Source organism: Colletes latitarsis, chromosome 10 (genome assembly GCF_051014445.1).
Source record: "Colletes latitarsis isolate SP2378_abdomen chromosome 10, iyColLati1, whole genome shotgun sequence".
NCBI classification, from domain to species: Eukaryota; Metazoa; Arthropoda; class Insecta; order Hymenoptera; family Colletidae; genus Colletes; species Colletes latitarsis.
This window is the reverse complement of record NC_135143.1, coordinates 12,671,708-12,684,103: the sequence shown is the minus strand read 5'-3', so window position 1 is coordinate 12,684,103 and position 12,396 is coordinate 12,671,708. Positions and strand designations below refer to the sequence as shown.

The following is a 12,396-nucleotide window of genomic DNA, read 5'->3' as shown; positions in this document are numbered from 1 at the left end:
GTTTAATGAACTTTACGACACAATTAACATTAGATTTTACGCGACAAATAAATTGCAATGCTTTATGATTTATACGTTTAGACTATTCGAGAACTTCGTTACAACTATTGTAGTATTAAATCCAATACAATATTTACGAATTTATCAATCAATTCGATATCGATTTATTATTTATTTTACGTCCTGGGTATCGCTCGGTTAGTATAGAAACCTATAATATTTACGTACATGGTTAAAAGGTGACGGTGTATATACGAGGAGAACAATAAAAGAATTTACCAAAAGTTCACCTTCAAAATAGAAAAATAAGCAAGCATTTTAGAGTTGAAAGTTTTTTTATCTCATTACTCGGACTGTAACAAAGGATCACATTACCAACCGACAAAACTTAAGGAGATATTCTGGTCTAAAAGGCCAATTTGTAAATCCTCATTGGGATTTTTTTCCATAAAAACCGTAAAACCAGGATACCCCCTTAAAGCCAGAAAGAAGTCGACCAATGAAATTCGACACCTTCGTAGCTCCTCGCGAGCACAGATTTTTATTCCAAACAAAATACTAAAAACTAGAATCGCTATCCCTTTTACATTTACACGCGTGTATTGCATATAAGTATGTATAGAAATACGAAATATAATATCATCGCTCGTATTGCACGTAGATGACTAGAACTGAAATGTAACAATATTACGCATAACGTCCTTTGCCACTCTATTCAGCTGAAATTTTATTTACAAAGAAAATTAGAATCTCGTCTGCTTGTGATCCTGGATGATCTCTTAGTTCATATTGTCCGTGGTCAAGGCGAGGGTGGTGAGGACCGATCGTCGATTCGGATTCACTCCCAGGTTCTCCCAATTGATCCACGATAAACGTGCCGTTAGATCTGTAAAAAAAAAACGGCGTTAGATTTCGAATTAACAATCGAATTAAATTCGACTAATTTGCCAACCGCTAGTGTTCCATTCAGCACGTTCCCCATTTATTTCTCCTCTAAGGCACCTCTCGACGTAAGTCAGCGGATCGAGTCTCGCAGCCAGCACCTCTCGAAGAAGAGCGATGTAGGCTATGGCCAGACGCAGCGTGTCGATCTTCGACAGCCTCTTCTCGTATGGGAACGTTGGTACGTGAACTCGAAGCTCGTCGAAAGCCGAGTTGATGCTGCTAAAAATCGTAATCGAACTGACAATCCGCTACTAGTTCTACTTAGAACTAACACGCTTTGCAGTATCAGAACGGTTTCGTCGGTGACGCATTATAATTTTTCATTTGCTCTGACATAAAGTTGCGAATATACCTTCGTGGGACCGAAATCAAAATGGACTTAAGGGGCCAAAGTATATTTTTAAATTCAAAACAAATTAATATTTGTTAACTTTTCTTGTCCATTTCTAACGTGATTAAAAGTAAATGTCAGTTTTTTGCCTGCGGTATAATGAGCCACTGACTTTCATGGAACTTCTATTGCGAGTAATTCCTCACCTCAGCATACGTTTCCTTTCGCGTATGTTGGCAGCGTGTCGTTGGATTCTGTAAGGGCTGCCATTTGGATAATAACCCTCCTCCACGCCATTCATGTCCGTGTCGTTGTGATCTATGATACGAATCAAGATATTAATCCAATGCGTTCGATCTTTGCCTTAGTTTTGGTCAAAGTATGTACGGAATCCACGCAACTGTTGCCGTGTTCCTTCTAAATTAATTTATTTATCGTTTGTATTAAATGTGCGCTTTTAATTTGTATGGAAATTTCATATTAGCTTTAAGATCCTTTCGACGAGCCCTTCCAGTCATTAACGAGACAAGTTGATTTCTCTAGGATAAATTCTACTCTAGGCTGAAGGTTGACAAACGCTGTTGTGGATTACGACGAAATTACCAGGCGTGGAAACTGGCATATGATAGTGCAGGGGCGAGTGAGTGTGCGAAGACGCGTGGGCGACATGTTGAGCGGATCTGCCCGCGTAAACGCAAGATGGTAGCTCTGCTAGATCTTCCTCGCTGATGTCGCTGCTCGGACCCACGTAATATTGACTACTGAAACAGATAATCCACCATCAATGGAGAAATCTAAAATAGCGGGATGCGCGAAACATGTAATAACATTGGACTCTTATCCTTTTAACACGTTCACTATCACGATGTGGCCGGCACTTGAAACTAAACCTCGAAGAATCTCATCAACGGAAGGCAATTCATGAAGAAGAATAGAAACGGAAAGCAAAAACCTTGATCCTAAATAGTTGAACTGTACATCAGATACCATTGACAATTAAAAAATAAAACAATTGTCAAAACTTGATTTTAATGAATGACACAAAAGGAAAGAAACTCTTCTCGACTCCGTCGGTCGAACGCGTTTCCACGATAAGAAAGGTGAAATATCGGTTGAATTATTAAGTTATATGGTACAATAGATGACCAATTCATTTTATACACCAATACACCGAATACAACAGTATAATAGTACAAATTGAATAAGTATTCAAAAATTTTGAACTTGTGATAGCATCAAGTCCGACGGCGAAATGAGATAACATATAACTTTCCTATGTTTCAACCGATTCTATTAAACAGCTGGTATCGAAGCTCTTAACACTCCCAAGTCTATTAAGATATTCAAGACTTTCAAGAGCTCTAAGTTAAAATTTGTAAAAGAAGCGAAATAACTTGGCAGTGTAAAGAACACATTGCTCTGTGTTTACCAGAACGATTTAAAAAATTTCATACTTTACTACTAACGTTCTACTGTATAATGTTACTTGACTGTTATCCATTAATATTGTACATCGACCTTATTAAGCGACATTTAGCAACGCGAATACTTTGTTCTGGACTCGGCAAGACTTCCAAGAGTCCTAAGCTTCGGATCCTCATAGTTTAAAAGACATCCAACGATTTCAAAGCTGAAACTCGAACAGCCAGTCGTACCTAGTGCAGGCCACGGTGGAGTCAGCAGCTCTGGAGGCGGTTCCCACCCTGTGTCGCATCCTCTGACCCCCTCTGTCCTCGTACTCGTAAGCGGAATGAGTCGCCATGGCTCCTGTCTTCTCTTCACCAGCTCATCAATCACTTCACTTATGCCTCGAGAAGAGGCCCCCCGAGTCGATCGACCCGAAACCGTCGAAGAACCAACTGAAAGCTGGTTAGCCCTCCAAAGGAAGATCTTCTTTGGGCGTTCTACTCCACGATTCACTTAACCGTCACCGAAATGAACCCTGTAACTTAGAAACGACCTTGACTCGGACGTTCCTCGACGTACGGAGCTAACTTTTCAGAGTCCCCAGAGACACGAACCGTCTGATGGGGCGGCAGGATTGAGATCGAGGGATCCACGGAACAGCAACGATTCCGACTATCGCCCGTGTCCCCGGGGAGACCTGTTTATATAGCGGGGGCGAACAATCCGCGTAGGGGATGATCGATGCAACCCCTGGGCGGAGAATTCCGTCCAATCGTCACAGCGCCAGGGTGCGACCGACCGTCGGCCTTCTCAGCGATTGGCGCGGCGAGTTAATAGCCGTGCGCTTTATTGCCGCAGAGAGTCCTGCGGTTCATTGTTACTGCCAGGCGGAAATTTTATATCCGTCGTTTTCCACCCTCGCCCACGCAACCCTTCGTCCTCGTGCTCGGGGTAGAACTGTCCATGGTGGGGATGGAGTTTCAATTTGGCGGCAGTCGGACCAACGAGAAACGTCCTGGAATTCTTTCGAGCGCGGAGGACCGATTCCGGTCTCTTCTTCGACTATTATATTCGATTAGGACACGGTTGGCGGTCGACAACGCGCCTTCAGGAGCGGCACGTTTAGTCTTTAATACTGATTAGACAGATATAAAACAAAAGACCTCCGGAAAAAATGTTTAGATCCGAATAACTATTAAAGTCTGTAAGTCTGTAAATTTTTCACGTACGTAATTGTAAATCTTCGAAGCGTGTAAAAGCTATCCGATCATCGTGTAATTACAGTGCAATCGTATGTAATTTTGTCGCGGCGAACGATAGAGAACGTAATAATGTAAATTGTATTTCGACGAAACGTTATATTATCTGTTTCGCGCGTGTAAATTGAGATTGATTTTATTCGAATCACCGCGGGTGAAAGTAGTTTTTTTATCGATATCTGCCAATCAAGTGTGACGTCAATTAACGTAAAAAGTACTCGTACGGATAGCAATCGTTCTAAGTATAAAATTTAAATACGATATTCGATTTACGATCCGTCCGTTTAATATTCTTAAATATTATCTATTGTATATTACATATGATTTGTTTTCGTACAGTGGAAAGTTGGCTCGTTCGTACCACCGCCTAAACATCAAAACAAAAGGGTAATTTTGATTTGAGAAAAGTTGAATTTCGACCAAATCGTGCATACGATTGGTGGAAGCGTGACAGCCTGAGAAAGAGTGTGCCGTGGACGATCGAGAGGAAGCAAACCGCGGAACAGCATCCCCTTTTATCAGCTATCGAGGCTTCCCAGAGAGATATGAATGGGCCAATATTCAAATGAGACGTGTTTAGCGGGCGCACAATGAGAAACGCGGCGGCGTCGGTGGCGATGCAATTATGCAAGGTGTTAATACGATCACAATGGCGGTGGTTCGGTAGGGTTGTACCAAGCAAATCGGCAAAGTTTTGTCGTGGCCCGCCCGCAGGAAACGAGTTGTAGGCTGTAGACAGGAGTACCGGCTCGTTTCTGAACCGGATTACTATTGTCGACCGCCGATACGTCCGTGCACATAATTGGGATTAGCTCCCGGAACGTATGAGAACACGCCGTCAAACGTACGATCTTGAGCTGCTTTTCACGAGCAATTTGCATATTTCGATGTTATCCGCCGGGCGAAATTGAATTTGATCGAGCGGGGTACTTTCGAACAGTAGAATCCAGCCATCGACAACGGGTTTCCAATAAGAGCGGTGGAACTTTTAACTGAAATAAAACGAAAACTTAAAGTTATTAAACCTTGTTTATTTTAGGTAAAATAATTCGTCCCCAAAGGAGACGAACGAGCGATCTGGGAAAATTGCAACTCGTTTTAGAAAGAGCCGTCGATAAATATCTTCGAGCATCATTTTTGAAAGATGGATGCGGACCAGATGCGACCTGGAGTATCAGTTTTACGAGTATCATTTCGCAAGCGTTTCGGAGCGTGCCGTTTCGAGTGTCGGCGTAGCGAATTTCAAGAGAGCATTGAGCCCCCGCAAAACGATTATTTATCTCAATTTGTCACGTACACGGGGGAGACTGTTGGCCAACCGAGATCCGCTATTTCTCCATCCTCGTTTACGCAATGGTTCATCCATACGTATGTGAATTCGATGCGAACCAACCGTGGCAAACTGTCTTAAAAATTATTCCTGTTGTCCAGAGTCGAAAATAAAGTTCTTTCCACGGTAATGTATACCTTAAGCGCAACTTTGACTTGAAAAATTTTTGTTTACGATAAATAAGAGAGATATTTAGCCGAACCCTGTTGCATATAATATTTATATTTCTCCAAAATAAAATCGTACTGGATGTTAACAGGATAATTTAACCAACAGAAGCTTCTCGATACATTTCAATTAAGCAAAGCATTGTGTAATCTTGTCTTTTTGTTCCTGGCTATATAAATGATGTGGGGGGGAAGTGTTCTCGGATGGATAGCGAATTAAAAAAAAAAATAGAAAAGGTCCAGTAACGGGACAGTTGAAAGACAGAAGTGGACCGTGCAGTTCCTCGAGTTTACTTTTCCCAAACCGCAGTTCAAACAGATCCGCGGCGTGGAAGGCGCCAGATCTGGTGAAAACCGCTGTTCCTCGTCAGCATATTTGACCAATAAATAATTTAGCAAACAAATTGATCCCCAGGGACTATAAACAGATACTTAGAGGCACGCGGCAATCCCTGTTGAACGACCAGGGAATCTACTGACCCATCATCCACGACGGACATCCAATGGTTCGATTGGACAATATATGAACGATCGAACATGAGACCCCTACTGTGAGAACCGAAGTGGGGCCCGCGGCGTGAAATCTCTATTATCGAGGGGTTGGAACGGTACCCCGTTGTTCCGCGATGCTTGTACGTGTATCTGGACGAAACTGGTGCTGACAGGGTCCACCCTTCTTGCTACCCTCGGAAATAATGTAATCGCGAATTAAATGTTTGCTCGGATATCCGCGATCCCTTTGCTGTTTCTTCCACCAAACCGACGGAAGAGGGAATCGTCTCGATTAATTTCTTTCAACCTCTTCAGCCTTTCTGTAACACACGGATTTTCGAAATTAGTTTTCAAGAAGTCAATCGTGGAGAAATGAATAAACTTAAAAAATAACTTACGTTACAGATACTCCTTGATTGTACTTTGAGACAAGTCAACTTGCGTGATTTTGTATGGAAAGCAATAGCTGATTTTTAATTGTAAAAATTATAGTTTTAGGTAGGTCGTTAAGACCTCGCCGGGAGGAAGTACCGTCAATTAGAATCCCTTTAAGCGTCCATAGGTGGTGGACTAGTTCGAGATGAAATATGCGGAGCGATGCAATTGACGTTCACCGCCACAAACTGTGTGCAACGACGCGACACTGAATTGCGGCCAATCGACGGTCCGACGTTGAAAAGAGTCCGGGGTGGAGAGAGAAAGTGGCCCCGGACAAAGAGAGCACCAAGGGGTCACGGGAGATGAATGACACGAGAAGAAAAATCACGTGGGAGGAGGATTAGCGGAAAAAGCGGGGCAAAAGACGACATAAGGACATCTATACTCTTAAACAGTAAATAATGTTTATCCTTCCACTGCGTTTCCATTTGTTCTAACTAGAGAACGAATACGTGTTTGAGATAAACAATTTTTCTATACGTATAGTGCTACTAAAGTTAATTAGATAAATTAAGATAAGGTAAATAAGATAGATAAGGTGGGGAAGAGTAACAAAGTAAACTCAATCGAACCTCTCCGTTTCAGTTCGTCGCCTGGGACAAGAGAGAGACTTCCAAGCGACTCTTACCGGCGAAAAAGACCGAGAGTTCAAAGAGGAGACTTCTGCGTTTTGGGCCCCCCTTGCTTTCTGGCACTTACGAGTGCCCCGAAGTCGTCCCACCGGCAGCCACGTGCCGACGCGTGCCAGGACCCCTTTGTCACGAGCTCTCGGTCTCTTCGTCGCCCCAAAGGGGGGAGGATCGTCGAGGTTCTACGTGCAAGGACACGTGTACCAAATAGGCTTGGTGGCCCAAAGCCTGTTTGCCTCGGCCGTGGGCCACCAAAGTCCTGACGGTCGGGGGTACGATGGATCGTGCGGTTCTTGAGCTGTGCTCAATTGGAGGGATCAAAGACACAACGGAAATTGAAATCTGTAACGGGTACCGGGTCAGAGGCACAGGTAAAATGTACCACAGGTCCTCTTTGCTCGAAGAAGGTATTTAATGACATTATTTCAAGATCATTATCGAAGTAGCAATTTCGCTTTTAAATATATTGAAATTAGCAGTATTGTGTTTTTCGGTTCGATTGACGTTCGTTCGAGAATTCTTTCCGGCGAAAATTTCATTTTCCGCGCGCTCGTCGCCACCGATGAAGCCGTTGAGCGGAAACGTCAATTCCTAGGCGAGAATTATCGGCGTTCACCTTTGGCGATAGCGAGTCGTTGATTGGCACGTTAGATATACGGTTCGTTACGACAGGGTGTTGCGAAAAAAGGTGGAGCGGCGGTCAGTATGTCGGGAAAGACAGGCGTGAAAGGCAGAAGCGCGCGTCAGCGAAGAAACGAAAATCGGTAATAGAGATGAACGTTTGGACTAATTAAGCATCGTTTCGGCTTCAGCTGTGTGTGTGCGTGCAGCGAGAAAAGAGAATAGTAGAAATTTCACCGATTAAAAGCGAATTTCTGCCATGGGCAGGAAAAAGAAAGCGAAAAAACAGAGCGAAACGGTCGTATTTAGAAAACTATACCCTGTATACGATATCTACATAAGTTCTAAATCTGTATTACTACAGTAGAATTCCGATTATCCGGCACCCGGCATATTTACCCCGACTATTCTTCAGCAAACGTTAAGGATTATATTTCACACGTCGGTACTAAACAGTTGACGAATAAACCATAGGAATTTTATATATTTTATTTTTTATTAATAAATTGTATTACTACACTAACCATGATTGTGTCTATTAAGAATCAAAAATGCATTTTTAAGAAAAATCGACAGGGGGTAGGCATTGAAATTTTTCGGCGAAATTGAAGCATTTCAAATCGTTCTGAAAAAATTATTTTTATCTAGGGAGGTCTATTACAATCATTTTTGGTCATTTGACATACCCTCGAAATCCTACGCATTTTTGAGAAAAAAATTCTTTACCGAAAATCTAATCTGTGGCCAGAAATGCTTCCCTGAAATTTCATGCGAATCTTTAAAATGTCATAACTCCTGAACGGATTGGACGATTTTAATGTTTAAAAAAGCAAACTACGCGTATTTTGATGGAGAATATGTACAAATCGCAAAAATATTCGAGAAGTTGGTCCTTGACCCCGCAAAATGAGAAAAACCCCATAAAAATGGTCCAATTTTCAAACAGCCATAACTCCTACAATAGTGAATATATTTTAATGAAACTTTTTTCTGAAGTAGAGCTCATGAGTACCTACAAAAAAGTATTACACAACTTTTCTGTAGGGCGTCAAATAAAATTGCTAGAAATCAAAAACGTATTTTTAAGAAAAATCGACAGGGGGTAAGTGCCTGAATTCGGCGAAAAAAAAAAATTTCGAATCGTTCCAAAAAAAATTATTTTCGGTTGCGGGGATCAATTACTATTATTGTTGGTGAATATTCATACCCCCGAAATCCTACGTATTTTCAAGAAGGAAATTCCTTAGCGAAAATATAATGTGTGTATAAAATGGTAATGAGGCTCTAGAGCCCCATAAAAATGGGTCGAACAAATACATTGGATATAAAGTCTACCCGTATATCTCGTCTATGATTATATTCCTTGTTTTTATCACTTCATATTTGAGTATATTCCACAATCAGGGATATTTGATTTTCCGGCATTGCTCCAATTGCAAGTATACCGGATAATCGGACTTTTAGTGTATTATTTTTTACCCAATTAGCTTAACACCTTGTCTGTTCGTTTTCCGTGTCTAGAAATGTCCACGACGTTTTGTATAATACTATTCTATATAAAACGCTATTGTATTCTGCCGTGAATAAAATTAATATTCAATTATCAAACTATGTAGGGGTAATATTGGCCTTAAAAACTTCGAGTGGAAAAGCAGCAGCGGGCAACAGTCTTCGCATGAAACTTGCTGTCTTCGTTTCCGTAGCTAAAGAAGCGCGACGGCCGATGTAAAACAGGGGTGCAACCGATCTGAAAACGAAAAAGGAAATAAATGAAGGGAGACCAGAGAGAAAAAAAGAGAAACTAGAAGCCCGTGCGATTGTTACGGAAAATTGGCCGTGCAAACTGCGCGGTTCACGCTGCTTAACGCCACCGATATAAACATACACGTCGGAATTAATGATACACCGTTTAGTTACGCGTCAGTTGATTTTCCCAGGACACCGCTTTTGTGCTTAATAGGCAGGCGGGGGACGCTTTCGACGGGGCACCGTGTCCCGCCCGGTTCGACGCACTCTTCAATATGTCACTGTGGCTAATTTTAGGGGCAAACTATCGACCACCGGCGACAAAGTCGATCCCATTCAGCGATTTCACGACCGGTGAGCATTTCTGATCGGTTCGATCTTTAAACCAGATTTCGTCGTTGGCCTCTCGACGACCCTAACTGCGATTCTATTCGTAATTTTCTTTGCAATTTAGCCACTAAATCTACTGTTTACGAATACCGGGTTTAAAACATTCTATTAGAGGCACGCAGAGCTTTTATAAATTTCATTATTAACACTAAGAATTACTCTACTCTACTCTAAACGTAAGAATTTGCAATATGTGCAATATTTTCTATGATATCATAATATTTACATCGCAGCGAAATTGCAATATTAACGTCCGTAATTTCCCATTGAAAATTTCTGTTAAAGGGAGCCTTGAAGCCGGTTTTGCATACGTAGCAAAGCAAACATTTTCCCGACGACAGAACGAAAATGGCGAATAACGATTACACGTCCAAATCCAAACGAATCGATACGTTACATAATTGTCAGGCCAGTTAATTACCTCGCTCCATTGTTGCAGCCTTGTTTCAGAGGAGAGATAATAAATGACACAAGATGATATCAATCGATGAAAATGAAAATATTTACCATGACTTAATCGAGCAATTTCCATGCTGATTTTGCAAAGGAATATTGTGCAAGTCGCACAATAATCGATGCAGGTCAGTTTTATTCACCGTACGTCGTCTTTTTTTAAACCTGTACAAAGGGTAATCAACCCGTTAAATAAAGAATTATTATTATAATCTCGAAATAGGGGTTTAAGGGTCGGGACTCAATTTTTTTCTTGCAAGACACATCGTTTCCCGCGCAGTTTACCGCAACGCCCAAGGACCGACTACCGAAGGATCAATACAGTCTCCAAACTTGGAGAGATCTCGAGAACCGTTGGTTCTGGTGACGCGGGCAATTAATTACGGAAGATGATCGGTAATTAACAGTAACTGAGACCGGGATAACGTTCATACGGCACGCTTGATACGGAATATACGAGGCGGCGCGGCTGCGGCTGACTCTTTATGGTGAGGTGTGCTCGTGACGTGAATTATTAGCCCTTCGGCCCTAGGGAGAGCCCACAGGGGTAGGTTCGTGGCACGGGCGTGGCTTGGCGGGGTGGCAGGCGTGGCCCGGACACGCCATCCCTCGAAAAACCACTCGCCACCCTCTTCGCCGAGGATACACGGAGAATTGATTTCAAACGGATTCCATTTCTTATGCGCGGGTGGAGACAGCTTTTCTTCCAGGAGAAACCGATGTCCTAGGAATGATCGACGCGTCACACGCTGCACAGTAGCCTGGGACGCTATAATTTTTGACAGAAGTCTCTTTCATTAAAAACAGATCATTTTAGGAAACATTCTGTCGTAAAAAGAACGTAAAGAATTTAAATAATATAATATTTGTCTAAAGTATACATACCACGATATATTGTAAATAAGTCCTGTTCGAAACCTCAGCATCCATATTCTCGGATGGGCCGTATTTGGTTTTTTTTAGATCCCGATTCTTACGCGTTTTTCTTTCAATAGCAACTAAAAATCTGTAGATTTCAACAGTTGTAACTTACTCTGTATAAAAGTTGAATGATTGTTTTTTACTTTCAGACAAATTACGTGCAAAAATATGAGTCGCGTTTCGATCGACAGCGATTTAACTTTTGCCAGGGCATGTTAGGTACCTTTACCCTATCAATTTGTTACAAATAATCTTACTCTTGGCGTTCTTTGTCGCGTTTCTGGTCCATTGTGCACCGTTGTCTAAAAACAGACGTCCATGACTGCTTTAGGAAATTATAGGCAGTTCGGTGGTTACACCGTTGACGGTTCCACTGGAAGACATTATCGAAGATGGGGCAGAGGGTGGGTACGAAGGATTAGAACGAAGGGAAAGACGCGGAGAACGCAATCAGAGGGGTTGATAATACGAGAGCAAGCTGATAGGAACCGACCCAAGAGGAGCGTAATGGTGTTGGTATATAAGGCACGAGCAGCGAACGTCTGCTCCTGACAGCCCATTACCACTGTACAAACGCGAGTACGGAGCTTCGGGAGGATGGCGAAGGCTCTCCTCTCTCCTCTCCGACTCGTTCCATCCCTTTTCGCGTCTGTTTCCCTCCACCAGCATTTGGCCGCGCTCTATCCGCTCGTACAACTTGCTCTACCCGCGAGAAGATGGCGGAAATCATCTTCTATTATCCAACCCTCTGCTCTGAACTTGACAAATACGGATAGTGTGTTTCTTCGATTGGGGAGAAACAGTCTTAAGATTTCAAAATTTTTGGAAACACTCCTCTTTCGAGTTAGAGGTAGACGCTCGAAAGCTCGAGCTTTAGAATGGCATTGTTTCTTTTTGGAAACCGCAAAGTTCCTTGTCTAGGTATTTCAAAGAGTTAAACATCTAGAAATAAATTTAAATAACACTGGTCAACGACAAATATGCATTCCTCGTTTAAGCAATCAATTCCAGTACCCACTATGGCACTAACTACGAAATTGAAAGTTAAAAGTTTGGCTCCAGTTTGTCTAAAACACAAACCAAAGGTGAAAATTTTGTAACACCTAAAAAAGGATCGTTTTTACTGACTTTTACGTTTTATATACAACAGCTTTTTATTTGATCGGTAATTTTAGCAGGTGATTGCAAAAAATTAAATGCAAACCACGCTAAACAGACTTAGATGTAAATGCAGTATTTTCAGCTTCGTAAAGTCCGCATTTCACCC

The 12,396-nt window shown here is 42.1% G+C and overlaps 1 protein-coding gene and 1 long non-coding RNA gene across 4 annotated transcripts; one reads left to right on the top strand and one right to left on the bottom strand.

The window, feature by feature from the left end:
* Nucleotides 1-443: 443 nt before the first annotated feature.
* LOC143346350 (uncharacterized) lies at nt 444-3,592 on the bottom strand. 3 transcript variants are annotated; one of them, XM_076774375.1, is made up of 6 exons: nt 3,298-3,592; nt 2,932-3,218; nt 1,880-2,037; nt 1,483-1,594; nt 953-1,164; nt 444-886 (listed from the first exon to the last, which is right to left on the bottom strand). In XM_076774375.1, exons 2-6 carry the CDS (start codon nt 3,036-3,038, stop codon nt 780-782), a joined length of 696 nt encoding a protein of 231 aa, XP_076630490.1. In that variant the 5' UTR covers nt 3,039-3,218; nt 3,298-3,592; the 3' UTR covers nt 444-779. The 3 variants fall into 3 exon arrangements, with proteins under 3 accessions (XP_076630490.1, XP_076630493.1, XP_076630492.1); XM_076774378.1 differs by having other exon boundaries at nt 953-1,161; nt 2,932-3,592; XM_076774377.1 differs by having other exon boundaries at nt 1,880-2,034; nt 2,932-3,592.
* A 185-nt stretch (nt 3,593-3,777) lies between these two features.
* Nucleotides 3,778-7,369, top strand: LOC143346379 (uncharacterized). Its single transcript, XR_013080406.1, has 3 exons — nt 3,778-3,887; nt 4,282-6,763; nt 6,955-7,369. It is a non-coding gene; the product is annotated as an uncharacterized LOC143346379 (long non-coding RNA).
* Nucleotides 7,370-12,396: the final 5,027 nt, after the last annotated feature.

Coding starts and splice junctions, on each gene's coding strand:
- LOC143346350 (XM_076774375.1), bottom strand. CDS start 3,038: ATGGCGACTCATTCCGCTTACGAGTACGAGGACAGAGGGGGTCAGAGG. Junction 2,038..2,931: donor TCCACCGTGGCCTGCACTAG/GTACGACTGGCT, acceptor TATCTGTTTCAG/TAGTCAATATTACGTGGGTC. Junction 1,595..1,879: donor TATGCCAGTTTCCACGCCTG/GTAATTTCGTCG, acceptor TTCGTATCATAG/ATCACAACGACACGGACATG.